General features: G+C 34.9%; 3 protein-coding genes, 1 long non-coding RNA gene and 1 pseudogene across 4 annotated transcripts; 2 read left to right on the plus strand and 3 right to left on the minus strand.

Moving 5' to 3' along the window:
- Positions 1 to 233: 233 nt before the first annotated feature.
- Positions 234 to 934, minus strand: LOC104789747 (pirin-1 pseudogene; annotated as a pseudogene).
- A 6,906-nt stretch (positions 935 to 7,840) lies between these two features.
- On the plus strand, positions 7,841 to 9,557 carry LOC104788084 (putative F-box/FBD/LRR-repeat protein At3g59240). The gene is given in 4 exon segments (XM_019245520.2): positions 7,841 to 8,774; positions 8,920 to 9,060; positions 9,168 to 9,476; positions 9,478 to 9,557. Coding segments are annotated over 4 exon segments (1,419 nt in total). The 5' UTR covers positions 7,841 to 7,862; the 3' UTR covers positions 9,535 to 9,557.
- Positions 9,558 to 9,819: 262 nt separating this feature from the next.
- On the plus strand, positions 9,820 to 10,356 carry LOC147944869 (uncharacterized). Its single transcript, XR_015557878.1, has 2 exons — positions 9,820 to 9,958; positions 10,067 to 10,356. It is a non-coding gene; the product is annotated as an uncharacterized LOC147944869 (long non-coding RNA).
- A 4,511-nt stretch (positions 10,357 to 14,867) lies between these two features.
- On the minus strand, positions 14,868 to 17,058 carry LOC104788085 (putative LRR receptor-like serine/threonine-protein kinase At1g69990). Its single transcript, XM_010513769.2, has one exon. It carries the CDS (start codon positions 16,910 to 16,912, stop codon positions 15,128 to 15,130), a length of 1,785 nt encoding a protein of 594 aa, XP_010512071.1. The 5' UTR covers positions 16,913 to 17,058; the 3' UTR covers positions 14,868 to 15,127.
- A 2,181-nt stretch (positions 17,059 to 19,239) lies between these two features.
- On the minus strand, positions 19,240 to 20,730 carry LOC104788086 (transcription factor KUA1). The gene is made up of 3 exons (XM_010513770.3): positions 20,194 to 20,730; positions 19,853 to 20,061; positions 19,240 to 19,766 (listed from the first exon to the last, which is right to left on the minus strand). Exons 1-3 carry the CDS (start codon positions 20,492 to 20,494, stop codon positions 19,461 to 19,463), a joined length of 816 nt encoding a protein of 271 aa, XP_010512072.2. The 5' UTR covers positions 20,495 to 20,730; the 3' UTR covers positions 19,240 to 19,460.
- Between the last annotated feature and the right edge of the window lie 3,679 nt (positions 20,731 to 24,409).

The raw sequence follows: 24,409 nt of genomic DNA on the forward strand, positions 1-24,409 counted from the left end.
TGTGTCTACCACCAACCCTCAAGAGACTAAAGTTTTGCTCTGTTAAGTTTTGTTGCTCAGAAATTTAAAAAGAACAACCAAAACAATTTCAATTTGATATCATATCAACTTTCTCAAACAGAGCATTCGTTATTATTGCTCCTAACATTGATTCATTGTCTCTTGAATGTGAAATAAAGAAAACAAACCCCAAAACATCAAATGGTTTTTATTAACACTTTTCACTGTGACCTCTAACACTTGGCCATTTCAAACCCGTTCTTAGCATTCTGATAATCGTCAAAAGCCAAATCGATCTCCGCCTGTGAGTTCATCACAAACGGACCACACTGAACCACAGGCTCACCTATTGGTTCCCCTGCAATCAACAGAAACCTCAACGACCTCGATGTTGACTTGTTCCACACGCTAACTAAACCCCCTGGTCCAATCACTACAACATGATGTGCAGATATAGCGGAAGAGTTCAACGAGCCGAACACACCCTCGTCGCCTTCAATAATGTAGGCGAAAGTTGTCCATGATTCTGGAACGTTCTGGTGGGTTTGAGATCCTGGCTTGAGGGTAAAGTCAAGGAACATAGTTGGTGTTCTTGTGTAGACTGGAGTTTTGATTCCCATGGAGTCTACGGCTATGACTTTGACCTCAACTCCGTTTTCTTCTGCTCGCGGGATGTCTAAACCATTGATGGTATGTGCTGGGAAACTTGGGAATGGTCAGGGATGTGTCTAGTCAAAGTCTTCAAAGACTTAGTATTGGTCGTGAGCTTGTAGATTTTGAAGGGCCTAATCCACAGTACATTAGTTTTGATACTCCAAGTCTTGCCTACTTCGAGTACGGTGATTTTGTTCCGGATGGGTATACAACTGTTAGTTTCGAGTCCCTTGTGGAAGCTAAGCTCAATCTTCTTGTGATGGTAAATCGCCGATGGCATGGACGGTTTGCAAATGATGGTGATGTCTTGTCTAGCAATGCAACAAATCTGATTCAAGGGATACGAAATGTTCAGATCCTGGAATTATCATCTCCGTATACTTTCCAGGTAAGTGTGTTATTGTTTCTATTCTTTTATTTTGTAATTACAGTTTTAGACAACAATAGAAGATGAATATGTGAATCAAGAGCGTGCATCTTAAGTTCCAAAACATGTCGCAAACGTGTTTCCTTAGGCTTTGTTCCAAAAAAATTCCACTTATATCACACATATACTAGTCTCACAGTGCATGTTAGCACATTATTGTTATAATTAACTTAAGTATAGCTTATGTTAGCTTACATTAATGATCTTGTATATAAACAACGATACACTGTACATTTACACTTAATGAGAAATAAAACAAGTCTTTCTATTATCTTCTTCCTCTCTATTCTCTCTCTCGAGTTTGTTACAATCTGGGAAGAAGAACTTGTCATGGTATCAGAGCTCTCTCGATCCAATCATGAGTGTCTCTTGTTCTGAGCTTATTCTCATTCAATATCTCGTTTTGATTCTTTCAAGGATTTGTTCTTTCATTCGTTTCGCGATTCTTCAATTCGTGTTCGCGATCTTTTTCTGATTTCTTCTTTCGTTTCTTTGACCTAATTGGATTCGATTCTTTGATTCTTTGTTCGATTGTTCCAATTTCTTTGTTAATTTCCAAAATCTTTGGTCCAATGGCGTTGGAATTAACTCCACACAATCCACAGGATACTCCGGTTCGAGCTACGAATCTCTATGAGAATTCGTATTCTTTACACAGCTTGGATCATGCTGGACTTCAATTGGTCGCTGATCGTCTTGATACGGGAGCTGAGTTTCACTCTTGGAGGAGGTCGGTGAGAGTCGGATTGAACATTCGCAATAAGCTGGGCTTCATTGATGGTACGATTCCCCAGCCATCTCCTGATCATCCTTTTTTTGGCTCTTGGTCGAGGTGTAACGATATTGTAGTGACTTGGTTTGATTAACTCAGTATCCAAGAAAATAGGTGCGAGTTTATTGTATATTCCAACAGCAGAGGGAGTTTGGAAGAATTTGCTAGCTCGTTTTAAACAAGATGATGCACCTCGTGTGTATGAAATTGAGCAACGCCTTAGCACTTTGCAGCAAGGTTCACTTGATGTGAGTTCTTATTATACAGCTTTGGTAACGCTTTGGGAGGAATGTCGCAATTATATTGAATTGCCTGTTTGCACTTGTGGTAAGTGTGAATGTAATGCGGCTTTGTTGTGGGAGAGATTGCAGCATAGAAGTAGAGTGACAAAGTTCCTTATGGGACTTAATGCTTCGTATGAACAGACCAGAAGACACATCTTGATGCTTAAACCGATTCCAACTATTGAAGAAGCTTACAACATGGTGATTCAGGATGAAAGGCAGAGGACAGTGCCATCAGCTGTTAAGTCAGAGAATGTGATTTTTCAGACTACTGGCAATCTTGATGGTGCTTTATATGATCAGAATGTGTTTGTGGCTGCTTATAATTCTTACAGACCAAGGAACACTTCAAATCGTCCTCTGTGTACTTATTGTGGTCAGTTGGGACACACGGTCCAGAAGTGTTTTAAGATTCATGGCTATCCGCCAGGGTATAAGCAGAATTCAAATGGCAAAGGTTCTTTTAATCCTCGAGGCCAGGTCAATTCATCACCTCAATTTCAGAGTTCTCCTGGTGCACGACCACAGAATAAGTCATATGATCAGCAGAAGAGTGTGGCGAACATTGCTAATGTTTTCACTGAAGTTCCATCATCTGTGTCAATGCCTTATTATCCTCCACCTGCAACAAATGCTATGAATTTGGATGTCAGTCAGCTTTCACAAGACCAGCTTTAATCTCTTATTCGTCAGTTGGTTGTGCATACTCGAGCTCCTGAACCTCCTACTTCAAATACGGTGAATCAGATAATGTCAGTACAACAACCAATGGCAGCAGCTCCGAGTTCTCAGTCTTCGAGTTCAATTTCAGCTGCAGGTGTCATGGCTAGCCAATCGTCGTCTGGTACTGTTTCCATTCTTTCTTCTAATCTTTGTTATGAAAATCAATCTCTTACTTTTCAACATCTTTCTCTTGCTTATCTACAAACTGCATTGCCCAATGATGCTTGGATAATAGACAGTGGAGCCACTGGTCATGTGTGTTGCGATCTATCAAAATTTAAAGAGGTCTTTGTAGTTTCTGATATTACAGTTGCATTACCTATTACACATACTGGCACTATTCATTTGTCTGATTCTTTGATTTTATATAATGTGTTGCATGTTCCTGCATTTCATTTTAACCTGATTAGTGTTAGTAGTTTGCTTCGTGACAACAACTGTTCTGCTCATTTTTATCCTGCTTTTTGTTTCCTTCAGGGACTTTTTCAGGACTCGATGATTGGGAGGGGTGATTTGATTCAGAGTCTTTATGTTCTTGATCTTCAGTCCCTCTCCAAATCGGATGTCTCTGGATTTCAAGTCTCTGAGTCTCGTGCCTTTATTGGATCCTTGTCAGTTGATGGGAGTCTTTGGCACCAACGCCTTGGTCATCCTTCACCTGCCAAGTTACAAGTCTTATCTGGTAATTCTTCTATTCCCAAGTTTAATGTGTCAAGTGATAGTCATTGTCCTGTCTGTCCGCTAGCAAAACAAAAGCGTCTGTCGTTTCCTTTTCATAATCATCTCTCGTCTAGTCCTTTTGACTTAGTTCATTTAGATATCTGGGGTCCGTTTTCAGTAGAGTCTGTTGATGGTTTCAAATATTTTCTTACGTTTGTTGATGACTGTAGTCGGGTTACTTGGGTTTATATGCTGAAAAATAAAAGTCAAGTTTCTTCTATATTTCCACTCTTTTTAAAGTACATTTCAACTCAATGCAATGCAAAACTAAAAGCGATTAGAAGTGATAATCCCCCTGAGTTAGCATTTACAGATTTAATAAAGGAAAATGGTATGATACACTATTATTCATGTGCTTACACTCCTCAACAGAATTCTGTTGTTGAGCGTAAGCATCAACACTTGCTTAACGTTGCTAGAGCTTTACTTTTCCAATCTAATATTCCTCTAGCTTATTGGAGTGATTGTATAATGACTGCTGTTTTCTTAATAAATCGAACTCCTTCTCCATTGCTAGATAATAAGACACCTTTTGAGATCATGCTAAATAAAAAACTTGATTACTCTTTGCTTAGAAGTTTTGGTTGTCTTTGTTATGCTAGTACTCTTCAAAATGATAGGGATAAGTTTAGTCCTAGAGCCTCACCTTGTGTTTTTCTAGGTTATCAATCTGGCTACAAAGGTTATAAAGTTCTCAACCTAGATACAAATGCTACCTCTATTACCCGTAATGTGGTTTTTCATGAAAACGTTTTTCCATTTTAAACTTCACAGTCTGTTATTTCTGATTTCTTTTCTCATACTGTTCTTCCTTTTCCAGCATCTGATCAATCTGATTCCTTGTTTGTTCCTGATCCTAATGCATCTACATCTCATTCTTCTTCCGCTGTTTCACCAGCTGTCACACATTCTAGTAATAAGTCTCACAGTGATAGTACGCATACATATAGTTTACATGTTGATAGTCCTCTCTCTGATCATTCAAATTCCGCATTATCACCTGTCATTACTGAATCTTTACCATCGACTTTTAATCGTATTCGTAAGACATCTGTAGTATCTGATAGTACTGTGAGTTCTTTACCTGTTAATAGACCGAAACGCACAACTAAGGCTCCTAGTTACTTATCTCAGTATCATTGTGCTCTTGCACAAATTTCTCCATCACTACCACCAAATCACACTACTCCATATCTCATCTCTTCATATCTTTCCTATGATCATTTTACTTCTGCATTTTGTGCATCTCTACTTGCTTTTTCGATGGAGACAGAACCAAAAACTTTTAAGCAAGTTATGGCATCTGAGAAATGGACAGGAGCTGTGAATGAAGAACTTTCTGCTATGAAGTTGAATAATACTTTCAGTGTCACAAGTTTGCCTCCAGGGAAGAATGTGGTAGGCTGTAAGTGGGTATTTACCATCAAATACCATTCGGATGGCTCCATTGAGCGTTACAAGGCTCGTCTGGTGGCCAAAGGGTTTACTCAGCAAGAAGGTGTTGATTTCAATGAAACATTCTCTCTTGTAGCAAAGTTGACGAGTGTTAAGATGATGCTGGAGCTAGCTGCCACGGAGGGTTGGCAGCTTACTCAGATGGATGTATCCAACGCATTTCTGCACAGTGATCTTGACGAGGAGATCTATATGAGTCTTCCACAGGGCTATACTCCAGGTACTAATGAAGTCTTACCACCTAATCATGTTTGTCGCCTTCACAAGTCCATTTATGGCCTTAAACAGGCTTCTAGGCAATGGAATAGACTTATTACTTCGGTACTTTTAGCTGCTGGTTTCATACAGTCCCATGCGGACACAACCCTTTTTGTGAAGCAAACTAGGACTAGCTACATTACAGTTCTGGTATATGTAGATGATATTGCTATTGCTAGCAATAATGATGAGGATTTGAGTGCTCTTAAGGCGGTTCTAGCGAATGCATTCAAGATTAAGGATTTGGGTCCTGTAAGATTTTTTCTGGGATTGGAGATTGCTAGATCGTCTCGAGGAATTTTTGTCAGTCAACGGAAGTATACCTTGGACTTATTGACTGACACAGGTTTACTGGCTTGTAAGCCTAGCACTGTTCCTATGGATCCTTATGTCAGTCTTACTAAAGATACTGGCACACCTTTGGAGTCTGCAACACCTTACAGGGAGCTGATTGGGAGACTACTCTACTTGACTATAACACGGCCGGATATCACTTTTGCGGTTCACAAGTTGAGTCAGTTTCTGAGTTCTCCGACTGATGTTCACCTTCAAGCAGCTCACAGGATCTTGAAGTACCTTAAAGGGAATCCTGGTCTTGGCCTTTTCTACTCGGTGACATCTGAAACATGCATAAATGCATTTGCTGATGCTGATTGGGGGTCTTGTCTTGATACTCGGAGGTCTACTACTGGTTATTGTGTGTTTCTGGGAAGCTCTTTGATCTGTTGGAAGTCCGGGAAACAAAAGGTAGCTAGTCGCAGCAGCACTGAGGCTGAATATCGCAGTATGGCGGATGCAACGCAGGAGATTCTTTGGCTACAACATCTCTTGGCTGATTTTCGTGTTTCGGTTACTCATACTGCTAAACTATTTTGCGATAACAAGGCTGCAGTTCATATTGCTACAAATCCAGTGTTTCATGAGCGTACCAAGCATGTGGAGATAGACTGTCATACTGTGTGTGACCAGTTGAAGCTTGGTACTCTCAAGGCTATACATGTATCTAGTGAGAACCAGTTGGCCGATATACTGACTAAACCTCTACACGCAGGTCCATTTCATTCCCTACTTGGTCGTATGTCGATGTCAAGCCTTCACAGTCCTTCTATTGGGGCAGACTGTTAGGCTTGAGGGGGGGGGGGGGGGAGGGAAAGGGTGTATCACATATATACTAGTCTCACAGTGCATGTTAGCACATTATTGTTATAATTAACTTAAATATAGCTTATGTTAGCTTACATTAATGATCTTGTATATAAACAACGATACACTGTACATTTACACTTAATGAGAAATAAAACAAGTCTTTCTATTATCTTCTTCCTCTCTATTCTCTCTCTCCAGTTTGTTACGATCTGGGAAGAAGAACTTGTTAACTTAATTAGTTGATTTGATTTGATTTTCAGATGATGATATGGTTGCTGTTTCAGGTTCTTACTTTCTGCTGTAAACCAGTGCTGGTATTCAACAACTTGATTCATTTAACTGTGGAGACCCATAATAACGTAAGATGGGAATCACTGCCAACTCTACTCAAGAACTGCCCCAATCTAGAAACTCTTGTATTCGACGTAACCAACACATATATCCTTTTAATTGCATCTGCTAACTCAATTTTCAAACAAACTAGATTTTTCTTGATGTTGTTTACTCTTGTGTTTCAGGGACTCCTTCACAAATATACAAACAAATGCGGGGATGTTGACGGGTGCCTATGCAAATTTTCAGGGGAGGTTCCTACTTGCTTATCGTCAAGTCCTGTGAAGGCTTTAAAGGTACTGAGATTTGGTGAAACTGGTATAGAAGAGAATCAGATAGAGCTGATCAAGCACTTCCTAGAGACAATGCCACGTCTTGAACAACTGACAGTACATTACGATACATCAATAGATGATGATCTGATTAAAGTGTCAAGCCAACTTAACAACTTTGCTAGAGAAGCTTCACCAAACTGCAAGATCCATGTAATCTCTGATCACCTCGTCAACTAAAACAAGATTCTCCTCTTCTTTCTGCCTTTTGTTCTTTAGTTATTGTGACTTGTGTACGGTCGGATTATTTGTCGTTTTGATTGGGAATACTCGATTATCTTTTTGCTTGTTTCGGTTCTTAGCTTGAGTAGCTAAATTAATTTGTCATACAAGCCCACTAAAGTCTTATTAATTTTCTGAAACAGAGCATTCTTCTTTTAATCCAAAATTAAAGAACGCGCGCACACACAAAAAAGAACACGCGGAGCACGTGGACACCGATAAGCAGACGTGGAAACCCCAAAACCCTCCGATTTCGTCACCGCCACGTCACAGTTAAGTAAAAACCCTAATCTACTCTTCCGCTTCCCCTCTCGCCATCAATCTTCAGAGTTGTTGATTTTTGATCTCGTTGCCAAGTGAGGTTCACGATTTCTTCGAATGATGATTTTGTGATTCCTTAATTAGTGGCGAATTAATTTTAATGTTTATCTAGCAAATTCTGCTTTCCGTTCGATTCGTAACAAGCATATGTGAAACCCTTTTACTTACTCGAGATCTATCTATCGTGTTGTTGTTTTTTTATCAGGTTTGTCACTATGAATTCAACAAAGATGGATACTGATATAATCAGCGATCTACCAGAAGCTCTGATTTGCCACATATTGTCGTTTCTGACCACAAAGGAAGCTGCTTTGACTTCACTTCTCTCCCAAAAGTGGCGCTATCTCTTTGCTTTCGTACCAAATCTTGATTTCGATGATTTCGTATGTTGGCGTTCTCAACTGTTTTACCGAGACATGAATGAGGTTCATAGGGATTTTATGGATTTCGTGGATAGAGTATTGGGTTTGCAGGGTAACTCTACAATAGATAGGTTCTCTCTTAAGTGTAATGGTCGTTATCCAGTTCGCGTGTCTAGTTGGATATCAAATGTGATAGAACGTGGGGTATCGGATCTTGATTTACGCGGTACTGTGGTTTCGAATCATTCCATGCCTTCAAGTGTCTTTGTGAGCAAGTTACTTGTTAGGCTGAGAATAGAAAATGCAAATGCTGTCGTCATTGATTCGGCACATGTTTTTCTTCCAAAGCTTAAGACTCTCCATCTCAATTCTGTTGTGTTTGGAGACGGTGATAGTTGTCTCGTCAAGCTTATCTCTGGTTGTCCTGTCCTTGAAGAGTTAGTTATGATTGATCTACGTTGGGATGGTTATTATTGGAACCGCTCAGTGTCTTCCAAAACTCTCAAGAGGCTAACGGTATGCAGTGAAGACGTCTTGGAAATTAAAAGTCCGGATCGTTTTTCATTCGATACGCCGAATCTTGTCTACTTTAAATACTCTGATCATGTTGCGGAAAAGTATGAAACAATGAATTTCGCCTCACTTGTTGAAGCTAGAATCGGTCTTCTAATGAGAAGTCATCCGTGTGTCGTTAATGATGCAACAAATCTATTTATGGGGATAAGCAATGTTCAAATCCTTCACTTATTTGCCAACGCTCTTGAGGTTTGTTTTTTTTAATCATATCTTTCGGTTACCTAGAAAGGAAGACAAACAACCAACCAACCTAGTAATCTGAATTATTACCCTTAATTTGTTTTAGGTTTAATTTGTGTTACATATTATATAGTTGATTTGGTTTTTGTTTCAGGTACTTACTTTCTGTTGTGAACCAATACCGGTTTTTAAAAACCTGATTCAGTTAACTGTTAGGACTCACGGGGACTTGGGATGGGAATCATTGCCGGCTCTACTCAAAAACTGTCCGAAACTAGAAACCCTCGTCTTCGAAGTACCAACACATATCCTTTTTACTACATCTCTGCTAACATAATTTTTCAAACAAAACTAGACTTTACAAGTTCTTCTCATCTCTCTATATATATATATATAACGTAGGGACTCTATCACAAAAGCACAATTAAATGTGAGGACGCTGACGGGTGTCTATGCAAATCTTCAGAGGTGGACATTCGTAGTTGCCTATCATCAAGCCCGGTGAAGGTTTTGAAGATGCTCAATTTTGGCGATGTTCCCTTTTACAGTGAAGAAAAGGAAAAGTGGACGGCGCAGGTCAAGTATTTCCTGGAGACAATGCCAAATCTTGAACATTTGATATTGTGCTACCATTCTCTATTTGATGAAGATTTGAAAAGCCAACTTGAGAGGCTAGTTCCTAGGGGAGCTTCACCCAAGTGCAGAATCCAATTAACTAATATGTGATAACAACATCTCACCAAGTTATCTTCTTTACTCTTTGTTCTAGTTTGTAGCACAAAAGCATCTATCTAGTTTGGCCTCGGTTCTGCTAAAAAGAATAAAACCGCCTATCTTATCATTTATTAGTTTGGACTCTAGACAGTAGACTAACGTTTTGTTTTTAATCGTTAGTTTTGTTTGAAATAATCTTTTGGGTTAATTTTGGTTTGGTTTCAAAATTATTTGCTTTGCGTTTGTACCGGTTTTTAAACACACACAAAAAGAAAATCCCAAACCGGTCTACATGCGATCTCTGAGTCTCAGGTAGGGTTAAACTAGGAGAAATCAAAAATTATTACTTCACCTTCGCTTCACTTTACGGGGAGCGAGAGAGAGAGAGGGAGAGGAGCGAGAGCGTTCGATTCGATTCGAGTGGCGACGACGAGGGAGTGGGAGAGCAAAAACGGACGTGAAGAACAAAGTCAGAGGAGGTATCGTTTCGTATTTCCTTCTTAATTCATGAATCGATTTTGATTTTTTTTGTTGGTAAGAATTTGTTTTTCGCTTTCTAAAGTTTCGCTTTTGTTTGGGTGAAACAGGTGTCTGTGTTCGACTGTTCGTGTTCCAACCAGGAATGACGGATGATTTTATCTGACTCAGCACAAACACAAAACACACGGTCGCCGGCGTATTCTTACATCAAGGCGACGAGAGAGAGAACCAAAACAAAGTTAAGAAAGTTTAAACCAATGTTTTTAAAACCGGACCGGTAACTGAACCGGGAAAGCTTCTGGATCATGAGTCAATATAGTTCGACCGGAGTCAACCGAGTTCAATTGATTTTGATGATATTTTTATAAATAATAGGTATAGATATGTGTTCTATTTTTTCAATGATTATAACTATGATATAATTGCATATACCAAATAAAATACTTCAATAATCATAAAAGGTAATAAACTCAAACTGTAACAAACTCAAAGTATAACCAGTACTAGTAAAATATTTTAGAAATTCAAATCTAAAAGCAATAAGATAATAAGAGTGTAAAACATTCAATCTTCATTTTCTAAAAAATCCTATTATTGCTAATTTGCTAAGAAGAAAACTAGAAAAAGTAATTAATTAAATTAATTGCACTTAATTTTACAAAAAAAAAACGTAGAACTCGGTTTTATCCGGTTTAATGATTCACCGGTTTTTAGTTTTTTGGCGGGTTAATATGGTTTTTTACCGGTTCAATTTTTTTTGAGTTTTGATATTAATCCAACCCGAACATGATGCCGGTTCGCGGGTTAACGTGGTTCGACCGCCGGTCCGGTCCGGTTTTGAAAACATTGGTTTAAACCCTATTGAATCAGATTTGTCTTTTCTTTTCTATTATTTTGGAATCTTTACTTAATCAATTAATGGGTTAATTAATTGTCTCTTTCTTTCGCTTTGGTCTGAAGACTGTAATACTCTCTTTGTCTAATCACAAATCATCGATCTTTCATATAATGATTTAACTAAGGCATTGATTGAAAGAGCATATGTATAAGTTTTTTTAATTTTATTGTCCAATAATATTTATTAGGAGATCATATAAGCGAAGCTGCAGATGCTCTCATATGCTTTTTTTTTTTTTTTTTTTCTGTATCTTCTCATTTGAAACATTTTCCAAGCATTTAACTGTAAAATAATAATATATATTAAGATAATTTTAAATAATTAATTATTTTTGTAAAAATAGAAAATTATGATTTCATAAAAAATAAATTTATTTGTTATAAACATAATATATATGAGAAACTACTTAATGTTATTATTTAAAATAATATAATAATTTATTTAATACATTAAAATATTAATATGGATATAATATTTATAATATATATTATTGTATTATTTTAGTTTAATGTGTTATATTATATATATTTTAAAAAGTTATTGAAATTAAAAATTTAAATATAGATATAAAATTTTATAAAAAAGTTATAATATATATTTATTATTTGTAATTAATGTGTTACATTATAAATATATATAATTAAAATTTATTAAATTACACATTTATATATATAACAATTTATAAAATTTATTAAATGTAAAATATATTTTTTTTAAATTATATAGCAATGAGTGATAATTAATTTTTTTAATGAAACACATTTAAATTATATTTTTTTAATTAATATCATATATTAAATATAAATATAATATCTAATACTCCACTGCTATCCTTGTTCGATTAATCTTTTGTTCGATTCAACACTTGTGGTTCTCCTTGTGTTCTTCAGATGCTAATAGTGAATCCAGTCTTTTCAGCTGCTCATTGTGCTCCTAATCCCCAATGAAGTTACGCCAATCACTAACTAATCTAGAAACCAAAACGAAGAACAGAACGATGCAGAGCTTTGGTTGTGGTATATGACTGATCACAATGGGGAGACAGATTCTCCACCATAGCAAACAAAACGAATACCAAACTCACCTGCAGTATAGAATTAAGACCATGATGTCCCTTGTTGCATCCTTAAAGTTCAGAGAAAAGCAGACCCATCAAAACCAAAAAAAAAAACTTTAAGACAACCATAAGAAGCTATACCATAAGACACACTGTCAATCTGCTTAAAACTAAGGTTATGCAAGTGTTTTTTAGTTTCCAGTCACTCACCAATCTCCTCTCCGGTGTGGAAATCACATAGTCTAACCCACATATCTTCTCCACCAGCAACGATTTTGTTGACAGATTTGGGCTCAAGCGATGCAGATTCGATATTTAGAGAACTGGAGTTTATAACTTTATATATCAAAAGTGATCATAAGATTTTACCCTCCAGATGTGTCGATGACTTGCTAGTTTTACATATAAATGAAGCCAAATTAGTGATGTATACAGAGCAAGATCACAAAGCAAACTTGTTGCTTCAATAATCACGTACACACGAACCTACGTAAGTGAGGGTATGATTTTGAGACTTAGAATAAAATCATCACAAGATTCCATGAATTCAATCTGTACCTTAAACTCACCTTAATCCTTTATAACTGAAGAATTTAAACAATCCAATTAGCTCTTTATAGGTGAAAATCCTCTAACCACTGTCCATGAATCCGAGACAAAAAAAAAAAAAACGAACACAACTTAACTCAGACAAAAAACGAACACAACACATCTGGAGACTAAGGGAGGAGACCAAATTAAGAATTAGGTTTTCATTTTTTTCTTCTTTAAACTCAGTTTCTAAGTTTTTCATTATTTTAATAAATTAAAAAAACAAATTAATTTTTTCATTATTTTAGTAGGTTTTATTACAATCTGCTACGTCTTGTCTTGTTTCTTGTTTGCACTTGTGCTACAACAAATATGTCTCTAAATTTGTAGAAAATTTGCTTCAATTTGTCTTTGTTACTATTTGTGATTTTATAGTTACGTTTAGTAACCAAATAGCTACAAAATCTATTATCTAAATTTTTGTCACTAATTTGTAACTATTTGTAATTAATATTTGTTATTATTTTTTTTTTAGCAAAAAAGCGTAGCTATATAATCATATTTTACTAGTGATGCATAATGCTAATGCTCTAATATATGTTATTGTTCCAATCAAAATCTAACATGCCCAATATTGTGTGCGTTATCATCACTAGAGACTCCATATAACTTGTAATCTCCAAACAATATTTCCTACCTCGAACTAGGGTTTTCTTTCCCAAGAGATTTGTAAATAAATCTAAATGTGTTTTTGGAAACCTTGGTGACTCATAAGAGTTTTGCATTCCCGATTAATCTCTTGTTCGATTCAAGACTTTGAGCTCTCTAACATTATGGGTTACCTAACTGTTAGTGTTAGGTACGTAACTCTCAAACTTCATAGCTGATTAGGGCAAAGAGCCCTGCTGTGTTGTGATTTAGGCAAGAGTATCTCATTTTGTGAGAGAATAATATAATAAGCAAAGACTTCATAAATGTAATGAGAACTGTCGTTTGTTACACATTATGATGCTAAACAAAAACTCTCTTAAATAAATAAAAAACTCAAATTTTATTAATGAAAAAAAATCATAACATGCTAAACCTGTTTGAGAGAGAAAACTTCATAATAAAATGGAGCAACACAATTTGTAGACAAGATAAAACTTTTTAGTTTCTCTCCAACTACATTATTAAGAAAAAAGAAAAAAAAATCTGATTAAGCACTCGACGTCGTCACTTCTTGACCACTCTTCACACACAAGTATCCCATAACAGCAATTGCAAGGATAAGGATGAAACCGAATAAAATGAAGAACAAAATATTCATCATTGTATATAAGAAGACGATTATATTATTAGAATGGAGGATTTCGTAGAACAGAAATAGAGAAACGAATAAGTTGAGATTAAAGAATTTCAATTTCTTACTTATATAGAGAAATGTTATAGAAACTATTGTGTTTATAAATATTTATTATTTAATGTAGCATCTTGCATCTGCCAAATGTTGATACACGTAGTTTCTAAATTTTCTACTTGGTTTCATTGTTTCCCATTTATCAAACTAATATTTTATTTTTTTATTTAATGAAAATCTACTAAAAATGTAACATTCAATAAAATGAATATTATCATCATCTCCACGTTCAGTTTTACACTTTTTGAATTAGAAAATTTCCTTATATGTTAAGATGTGCAAAAAACTAAATTACGTGCTGAAGATTATAGAAACATTAACCGTCTTGACTCTTGAGCTTGGGAAGCCCAATTTAATGCGAAGCCCAATACATTTCTGGTCTTCAAATATTTTTGGTTTATACAATATATTTTAGCTGTTTTGCTCTTTCGCCAAGTGATATTGAGTGCAATCCCTCAACGTATGCTGCAAACTGTAGTACGTGATCGTTCGTTCGCTCAAGAAACTGCAGTTAGATTGAATTGAGGGAGGTTTTTGCTAACCAAAACGTGATATTAATTAATAGATGCAATTTGATTGATTTTACAGCAACTCTTCCACAAGATATGTCCTTGCAGCCTTCTACGGTTTCTTTCCAGCTAAATATTATCAATAATGATGTTCTACAATATGCATTGTATTAGCTAATGAAACAAAGACTTAACACTATACTAGTACGTACTTTAGTCACGAAACTACCTGTACTCTTTTCTTTCCAGTTTATTATATCCCAATGCAAATCATTACACAACAATATTTAAGCAAGAAGCTCTTCATCAGACAACCATTATCCTTATTAAGGATTTTTCCCTTGACATAAACCGTAAAAAACAGTATGAATTACCATATTTTTTTTGATTAAAATTCGAAAATTTTCTGTTAAATTAAAATGAAAATTTTATCTTTTATCTAATAATTTAAATAGTGAGTTCCCGAGATTCTAAGGATATCAACCGCCGTATATGCATCAGATGATCAGACCAATGATATAAAAGCATATCATATTATGCTAACAAACTTCTCGATTAATAGTAGAGATGTTACAACACTCCGGGATACATCAATGCATCACATGATGCACAAAATTTATATGGCACACGAAATAAGAAACCAACAAACACGGTTAAAAGTGAGAATGATAGAGAAGTAAGTAGTAAAGAATTGAGTAAGAAAAAAAAAAAGAATTGAGTAAAGAGGAAATGTAAGAAAACCTTTTTAGATCGATCAAATTACAAAGACTACTCTCAGTGTTCTTGTTTGTTAAAGATGAGAGGAAACTCATCACTATACTCAGGGAAGAAACCATATTGATCTCCCAAATTCTTCAAAGATTCATAAACTTGAATCATCAACGGTCTTTCCTTAGGCCTCGATACAACACAGCTACACGCGATTAGCAAAACTTGCATTATCTCATCGTCATATCCTTTACCATATATGCTTCTATCAATAGCATCTTTACTTCTACCATTACTCAAATGCTTACCCACCCAATCTACTAAACTCTCTTTAAACCCTTCTTGACCATTGTTAATCAAAAAAGGCTTTTGTCCAGTAACAATCTCAAGAAGCACAATTCCAAACCCATACACATCTCCACTTAAAGACACAACCATGGTGCTTAAATACTCAGGCGGAACGTAACCGAATTCACCTAACTCATCGTTACTAAATGAGCTATCCTTAGAATCCCTCGAACTCACTAGCTTCCCCAAACCGTAATCCATAACACGAGCATCAAAATCTTCATCTAAAAGAATCACATTCGAGCTAATGTACTGATGCATATACGGCGGTTGGCTTCCATGATGCAACCAAGCTAGCCCTCTAGCTGCTCCAACAGCAACTCTAACCCTAGTTGGCCAATCCATAGAACAATCCCGCAACTGAGAATACAACGTCCCGTTAGCCATGTGCTTATACACCAACAATCTCTCATCTTCCACAACACAAAACCCGAGAAGCGGAACCAAATTCGGATGCCTGATCTGATCTAACTTGCTCATCTCAGCCCTAAACTGCTTCTCACTAACCACACAACAACCATTACTAAGCCTCTTAACCTCCAATGCAGACCCATCAGGTAAATCAGCTTTGTACGAAACTCCAGTTCTTGACGAACCAACGATATTCCCGTGATCAAAACTGTTAGTAGCTACAATTAGATCAACCAACTTAATCTTCACTATTGGTTTCTGAAACAGAGTTACCTGAACAAGCTTGTGTGATCTCAACAAACCAATCCAATCACTATCATCCTTACTTTTTCCGACGCCATAACCATTCTTGTTCCTCCCATCTCTTATAAAGAACCACCAAAACATACCAAATCCAACACATAACGAACCAAAAGCTCCAACAACGCCGGCGATCACAATGATCGTTAAGTTTTTACCGTTTAACGCACGGCAACTCGATAACGGATTCCCGCAAAGTCCATCATTGCCGCTAAAACCGTCTTCACCAAAATGAGAGAGCTCGGAAGGAATCGAACCGGAGAGGTCATTGTCAGCGAGAGAAAGTCGTCGGAGCCGGTTTAACCGGGTTAACTGAGAAGGAATCGAACCGGTTAACTTGTTCTTGTTAAGAGCTAAGGTATTCAAGAATTTACAGTCAACGATCTGAGAAGGTATTGAACCACCGAGTTTGTTACCGGAAAGATTTAAAGTGACAAGATAAGGAAGCCATGAACAGATTTGTGAAGGAATCAAACCGGAGAAATCGTTATCGGAAAGATCTAAAGATTGTAAACTCCGACATAGTTTGAGAGATTCAGGGATTTGACCAGAGAGTTGCATTGACTGAAGCTGAAGAGAGATGATTCGATTCTCTTTAGCGTTCCAGCAAGAAACTCCGGTGAGTTTGCAGATTGATGAAGATGATGATGATGAGTTGGGGAAAGACCAGGAGCTGAGTTGGTTTGAAGGATCTTTGAGTGAGGCTTTAAGGCCTTTGAGACAGAGCACGTCGTCTTCGGCGTAAGAAAATGGGATTAAGATGATAAACAAGAAGATTACGATCGTCTTCATGATGGGTTTGGTTTGTTTTCTTTAGGGTTTCGTGTAAAGAGCAAAGTTTTTTTTTTGTTTTTTCTTCCTTTCTATGGCGGAAGAGACGGCCATTGACTGTTAAAGTTTCAAGCTTTGTGGATGGCACAAATAAAAATTCAAACTGTGCTAACTTTAAAAACAAATAAAGTGTATCTTTAACTAAAACGATGTCGTTTGAGAGCAGTATTCATTATTCAGTTTCTGAGTGTTTTCATGTCTTGATTTTGATAAGAAAAGGAGTAAAAGTAGGTACCAAAGCACTTTCTACGCAAGAATCTTTTTTTTTTTGGTTAAAATTATTATTATTTAGATAAATTGATTAAGATCAAAATGATTACTGTTAGTATGTTATACCTAAATTCTTTTATTTGACCAAAAAATATAAAACGTGTTTGAACTGTTGGTGTGTAGGACAGTCATTTTTGGAATGCTTTTTGTTTTTGTTTTTTTTTTAAACATGTTCTGGAAGGACCTTAAGTATAAGCCCTGTTTTAAAAATCTCCGCCTAGCATCCCCGCAAAATCGCTAGTCCCACCCTCTCCGCCTTGATTAATGACTAATCTCCGCCTAGCATCGATTATCCGATTATGCATGTCTAGTCTGATTATTTTCCGCTTAATTCCGCTTAATTTTGAGTATACCAATTTTTTTTTAGAACCAAATAAAAATCAAACATAATTATTTTTGTTATTTAAACATTTAAATTAAGAGATTATGATGTTTTACAATAACTAATGTATAAATTTTAACAAAAATCATAAAATTTTCTTTGAAAATAATGTTTTAATGTGTTTACATAATTTTAAAGACAATACTATAGTTTTATATTTTATTTGATATTTTCCTTTTAACATAAACATAATTATACATATATTTAGTACAATATATTTTTATTTTATTGTTAATTTAATAAAATAACTCTAAAACTAGTCCCCGATTAATTCCCGTTTAATTTCCAATTTTCTCGCTAGGCGCTAGGTCCACCTCGACCGCTCGACTAGCACCTAGCGATTTCTAAAACAGGGAATATAAGTAGCTTGAAATGTAGAATATACTTCTTTTTTATTTGTTGACAAAACATTTTCAATTTAATGCATAAAAAAAGTTATAAAGATATGATTTGCGAGACGAAAAATTAATCCTCTGATAACTTTAAAAATGATTATCCACCACCACGACTATGCTAAGATATTGAAGCCAACAATTTCGAATATACGAATTTAGTTGAATTTTGTTTGTGTGAGGAATTATTGATTAATAACAATATTAACAGGGGAGAAAATCAGTGGCACTTTTGGTTTGGACTTTGGAGTATCAAAACAATATTAACAGGGGAGAAACTCATAGAGCTGCTGCTAATGAGAAATGACCATAATAACGGAGACTACTACAGTAGCCAAGCAAACTGCATTTCTCAAGTGTAATAAACTTTATCGTCAACTCATCGATTGAGCCCATTATCCTTCTGTAATGGACGAGATTCATCAATGTAACTGAGATTGGGGCTTAGTAAGAATTCTAAAATAGATATGATAGACCCTTTGACCCTTCACATCATCACATGACTTCAGTTTTGTAAATCCTACTACAACTAGTGATAGTATCCTAAGTTTGACGAAATTTTCGTTATAGTTTAGAGGTTAAGAGTAGAAATGGTTCTGGTTAGATTTGTGTCTGAAGTGCATATTTTTTTCATAGTTGTGTAGTCAGCTAAAGAGATTAAAATAGGCTCCACTCTCAACTTGAAAACAAAGTGACAAATGAAAATTAATTTAAAAAAAAAAACTTAACCTAATATTTTCTACACTTCTGATATGAGACATTTTAACAAGGTATGCATTCTAACTGATATAGTTTTAGGCTGATGTACCCTAAAACAATTCAATACTAATATGCAATAAAATAAAATGACATCAAACATAAAACAAAATGCGTACTGTTACTATAGTGATATAACTGTGTTTGGTTCATGAATGTGACACACACCCCGAGAAAAACGGCAAATTATATTGAAAAAGTCTTATCAGATAAGAAAAGCATATCATATCAGATGCACTTAACCTTAACCCAATAACCAATTCTATGACACAATTAAATTCCATATAACTATCTTAAGCTCGAAGATTGAAGTAGTCTTCAACTTCTGAATCTGATTGAAGTCTTTGACCAAAAACAACACAGAAACCTATCTTCGACTTCTGAATTTGATTTGAAGTCTTTGACCAAAACAACAAAGAGACCTACTTGTTGTTTCACTGCATCATCAATTCACCATCATCACCCATATTATCTTAAACAACAAAACATAACAAAAACGACAACTCGTTTCTTTTCTCCCTTTTCCCCATAAAGGGCAAAAAAAAAAACTGTACACAACAACTAATTCAATCTTTAAAATTCACCAGAGAGTCTGATCAATGTATCTAATTAGCCTATCTCTCAAATTTTTTCACATTAATCATCATCACCATTAGATCTTTTATATATTTATATAGTATATAAATTAATTAAAACATTATCTTCTTCATCAAGCCACTCCCATTATACTATCTCCATTACTCGACATCGCCACGAACCCCGAGGCACGTGATCCACCACGTGCCTTTTGTTCATTGGATGATGAAGACGAGGACGCCGACGAAAGATTCAACGACAGCGGAAACATCTTCTCCGTAGTTGTCGCTGGAGCTTTCTTGCTAAGGTTAAGACCAGCCATTCTCCTCGACGGTGGAATCGGAATCGGAACCGGAACTGGACGGTTTAGTTTAGATCCTAGAGGTATCCCTTCAAGTGGTGTTTGCATTTGACTCTCTTCTTGTATAGATTCTATAAACTGATGACAACAGAACCGTATGTGTCAGTTTCATATGTTCTTTTTTAATTCAAGATTTTGATAATGAAATAGATTTTTTTTATTACCGAGTCAGGAGCGATATCGAAGAGGCTAGATCTACTACGGCGACGATTCTGATTTGTCCGCCGGAGAAAGTATTTCTGAGCATGACTCGCTACCTGAGTCGGAGTTCGAGTTTTCACAAAGTTTCTTGAGATCCCTCTCCAATCACCTTTCCCAACTTTATGCAGTCCCGTGAGGAACAATCTATGTTCATCCTCTGTCCATGGAGTTCCTAAACATTTCAAGAAAATGGAAAAAAAAGTATAAAATTTAAAGAAAGTATAAAAAACTTTATAAAAATTTAAAGAAAGTAAAAAAGAACTTTATAAAATTTAAAGAAAGTAAAAAAAAAAAAAAAGTTAACCTCGTTTGCGTTCACGGTTTCTACTACCGGAAGCGTGAACGACGTCGTCTGAAGCGTAACCACCACCGTCTTCAACAGGGCCGTTAGAATCGAGAGTTTGATCGAGTTGAACGAGATTGTTCATACTGACAGTTTTTCTAACAGAACGTGACGAAGCTTCCGTGACGCGGACGCCGAACAGCATGATGCCTTTCTCTCCGGCGCCGGCGTTTCTGTTGTCGTCGCCAGTGGTGGTTATTTCTGTGGGACAAGTGCGGGAGTTGTGGCCGTTGTTTCCACACTGTGAGCAACTACGAGACATCGAAGCTGCTCGCGAAGAGAGCAAAACACTACTTGATCGGAGATATAGAGACAGAGAGATATTTTGGGGATGAGGAAAAAGAATAAAGAGAAGAGAAGAAAAGGGAGGTTTAGGTTTGGTATAAATAGGAATGATTCCACTTTTATGTTGTGTTGAAGAGCCCTTCACCACAAAAAACCTTTTGACTCTTGTGTGTTTTATCTCAAATGACTTTGTTTGTCCAATACAATTATTTTCTTTTGTCATTTCCTTTTTTCATTGGTCCAATGAAGAAGAAAAAAATCTCCTCTTTTTACTTTAGTCTATCTATATTTTTATTCAATTGTTTTCCATAACGCCAAACACAGTAAAAATTATCAGTCAAAGTAACGGTTGCATGACACGATTGGAAGAAACGACTGAAATGTGTGGTTGCAGAAGACGGTTTCAAAGAGTTGTCGAGTATCGACAACTTAAAAAAGCAAAGGTGAGTTAATACATTTAGATATTTTTTTGGATTTTATACATATTTGAGATTTTGTGTTGTTTTTCCATTTATTATTTATTTAAAACACTCAAAGGTAATGTCTTCCAACAATATCTGTATTTTTAGTGATACTTTTCATGATTTTATTTTGTGAAAAATGTATAAAATCATGAACTAATAACATAATAATTGAATTCATTAACAATCATATATTCTTTTATTTTAATTTTATAACACAAAACTTTTATTGACTTTTATTGACTTTATAAAAGTTTGAATACAATAACCTAAATTTATTAAGATTTTAAATAATTTTTTATAAATCACAAACTAATAACATAAAACTTTAAAAGAGTTTAACAAAATTTTGATCTAATAACAATAGATTCTACATAACATTTAAAACCTTTAAAACTTTTTTCAATTTACAAACCAATAATACCCCCTTAAAAAGATTTAGTTTAAACACTCCAAAATTTGTAAAAAATAATTGGGGTGAACAAACTTTTAATATGGGTAGAACAGTAACTTTTTTTTTTTTGGGACAAACAACAGTAACTTCTTCTATGCAAGGATATTGCATTGAAGTTTGCCTCAAAAAAAAAAGGATATTGCATTGAAAACATCGAAAGACGAATTTGAACAAGAACTAAATTCCTCAATCCACAAACTATCAAATCCAAAAAATATCAATTCGTTTGTTTCAGCAGAAATAAATAACATAAATATTTATTCAATTCATAAATAAGTGATCTAAGTGGCAGACGATTCTATAGGCAATATTTCAAAAGTTTCGAAAACCTCACATTTACTATATCGAATCATTTCTGTAATTGATAATTTTAACACTTTAAATCTTCTTATCTATGTTTTTGCCAATCGCCACTTCAAAGCGTGGCCAGTTTTCGACCGTTTGAAAAAAGAAAATGTGGTTTCGTATAATCGTATATACATATATGGATTCGTTGTCGTTACGTATATAAGTATTTTAGTATTTGTGGCCAATTGTTAGGTTCGTGGACTTTTGTGAATGCTAGTAGTTATTGACATGTAAGTGCAAGTTACGAGAAGCCCGAGTGGATGAAGTTTTCTTTTGTCGGCGAGTGTATGAAGTTTCGGAGAAGATAACTGTAATTTTTATCGATAAACACAAAACAACTTTGCATCAAAACGTAAGCAAAAAGAGGAAAACTAGACCGTCGATGAAAATTTCTTTCTATTTCATAGATTGATTTTGATGATTGGCAGCTAACTAAAACAATTGCTATTTAAGAAGAAAAAGAAAATTAGCGATATATCGTGAACAAAATGTAACCATGATGTTTTAACATTCATCAAAATATGTTTGTTTGATATTTTAGTGTATTTGACTATGTTATCTTTAACTCGATAAATAATATACAAAAGTTCAAAATAATACTCCCTCTGCTTTAAAATATAAGATGTTTTGAGTAAAACACGTAGATTAAGAAATGACCATTTTAAAAAAGTTTAACAAATCACAAACAAGATTGGATAATATAAAGTATTAAACTAATTTAAAAGTTACATAGAAACTTGATAACATCCTATATTATGAAACAAAAAAACTTTTCTAAACAGCCTATATTATGAAACGGAGGGAGTAAATATAAGATCACACTCATGTATGGTGAAAATCTAGTTGATATAATTAATTAGTTAAAACTATCAAAATAGCATGGTATAAAAGAATTTAAATGGCTATTTTAATTTAATATTACCTGGGATCATAATGTTTTGTCATTTCCCTCAAAAACTATGTTTTCTATTGCCATATAAATAGTACAATTTTCTTATAAAATAATCGACCGTCCACGTAACTCTGAGTGGATGATAGATTAAACAATCTTCGGTTCCAATTAAAATATAAAGCTACGACCATTCAATTTTCATTAGATGTTTCTTATTTTTTTTGTTAGTGACAATTATTGATAGAGACTAGTAGAGTTAACTATTGAAATGCAATTTTAGATGCTTTATTGGAATTACTGATTGTATAAGCAACTCATGCGTGTCAAAATTTTAATGTTAGTTTTACCAAGAAGACACAGACACGTTTTCCTCACTTGAATTGAACTAGTCCCAAAATTTTATTATTATTATGGCAAAATCATAAGAAAAGATTCGATGCGTTTTACTTTTTGGGTTAAAAAGCAAACACCCAAAATTTGATATGGTTGGTGTACACATGACCTGCTTGAGTGCTCTAACCCATTTGTATAGGAGCATTTTGACAAACTTTTTCTTGTTGGTGTTGGGACATGTTTCGTATGTGGTTAATTCAATTAGAATTATCTTAAAAGTGGCCGCTCGAATTATTTTATCCTTTTTTATGTAGTTTGTTCTTGTTAGTCATTCAGTAACATAAAATTTATTTATGCATTAACTGTACTTGTCACAGTGGTTACATTATTACGACTGCCATAATCACACATTTAGTTCATTCATTGTAGGTGGACCTAATTCCGAACATGTCAAATTTTACTTTAGAAAAATGTAGATTAATTTAAAACCCACTCATGCGAATTTCTTATAATACAATTTTCAGAGAAAAATAAAAATCTAATCGTTTTGGATTTCATATAATAATTTTGAAGCTTTATTATGAAAATACAAAAATGGTTAACTCCTAGATACATCTCCCAGTGCTAATGTAATGTCATCAAGTAAAGAAATAAATATAGAGCGTTCATATGTGTACTAGTGTACGTGCTCAAGTGACCTTCTTCCAAAGCTGTTTTGTGATTGGTTGATAGTGATATATCATGTGAAAGCCTCCAATCATATTTAGATAATATTTGTCTTCTTTCACTGATTTATAAATGAATCTTATTTTAAGCGTATCAAATAACGGAAAGGATGAGCAGTATTGGTCCCTTGAGTACTCCAATGATGCATTACATTTTATATATATATATATATATATATATATGTAAACTAGTGGAAAATGTCTTTTCTTTCTTATTTTGTCCCAAAAAAAAGAAGAGAAAAGTGCCTATACTTCTGTTGCAATCAATATTCACCATATATACACATCCTAAATTAACAAAAAAACATTCACTGTATGAAGTATTTGATGTACAAGATCGTAGCTCTTTGTTTGTGCTCTTGACCTGATATAGATTTCATGAGTTCTAACAATTTTGGTATGATGGACATTAAAAAAAAAAAGAAGGAAAAAGAGAACTACATACCATACATCTCATTTTCTGTTATATAATTATATTCAGTATATAACCATCAATTTTTAGTTTTTAATTCCAAAATAATTATCGAATATGCAGCTATATATATATCGACAAAAATAATTCTACAAATCTATCGACTAATACATCACTGGACAAAATTTCCGACCGAATAATCTGAAACAAAATGTCTATATATACACTAATGAAAGTGATTCTTATAAGAATTCGAAGTTTTATGGC

The sequence above is a fragment of the Camelina sativa genome, chromosome 5 (assembly GCF_030686135.1).
Source record: "Camelina sativa cultivar CO46 ecotype springtype chromosome 5, ASM3068613v1".
NCBI lineage: Eukaryota > Viridiplantae > Streptophyta > Magnoliopsida > Brassicales > Brassicaceae > Camelina > Camelina sativa.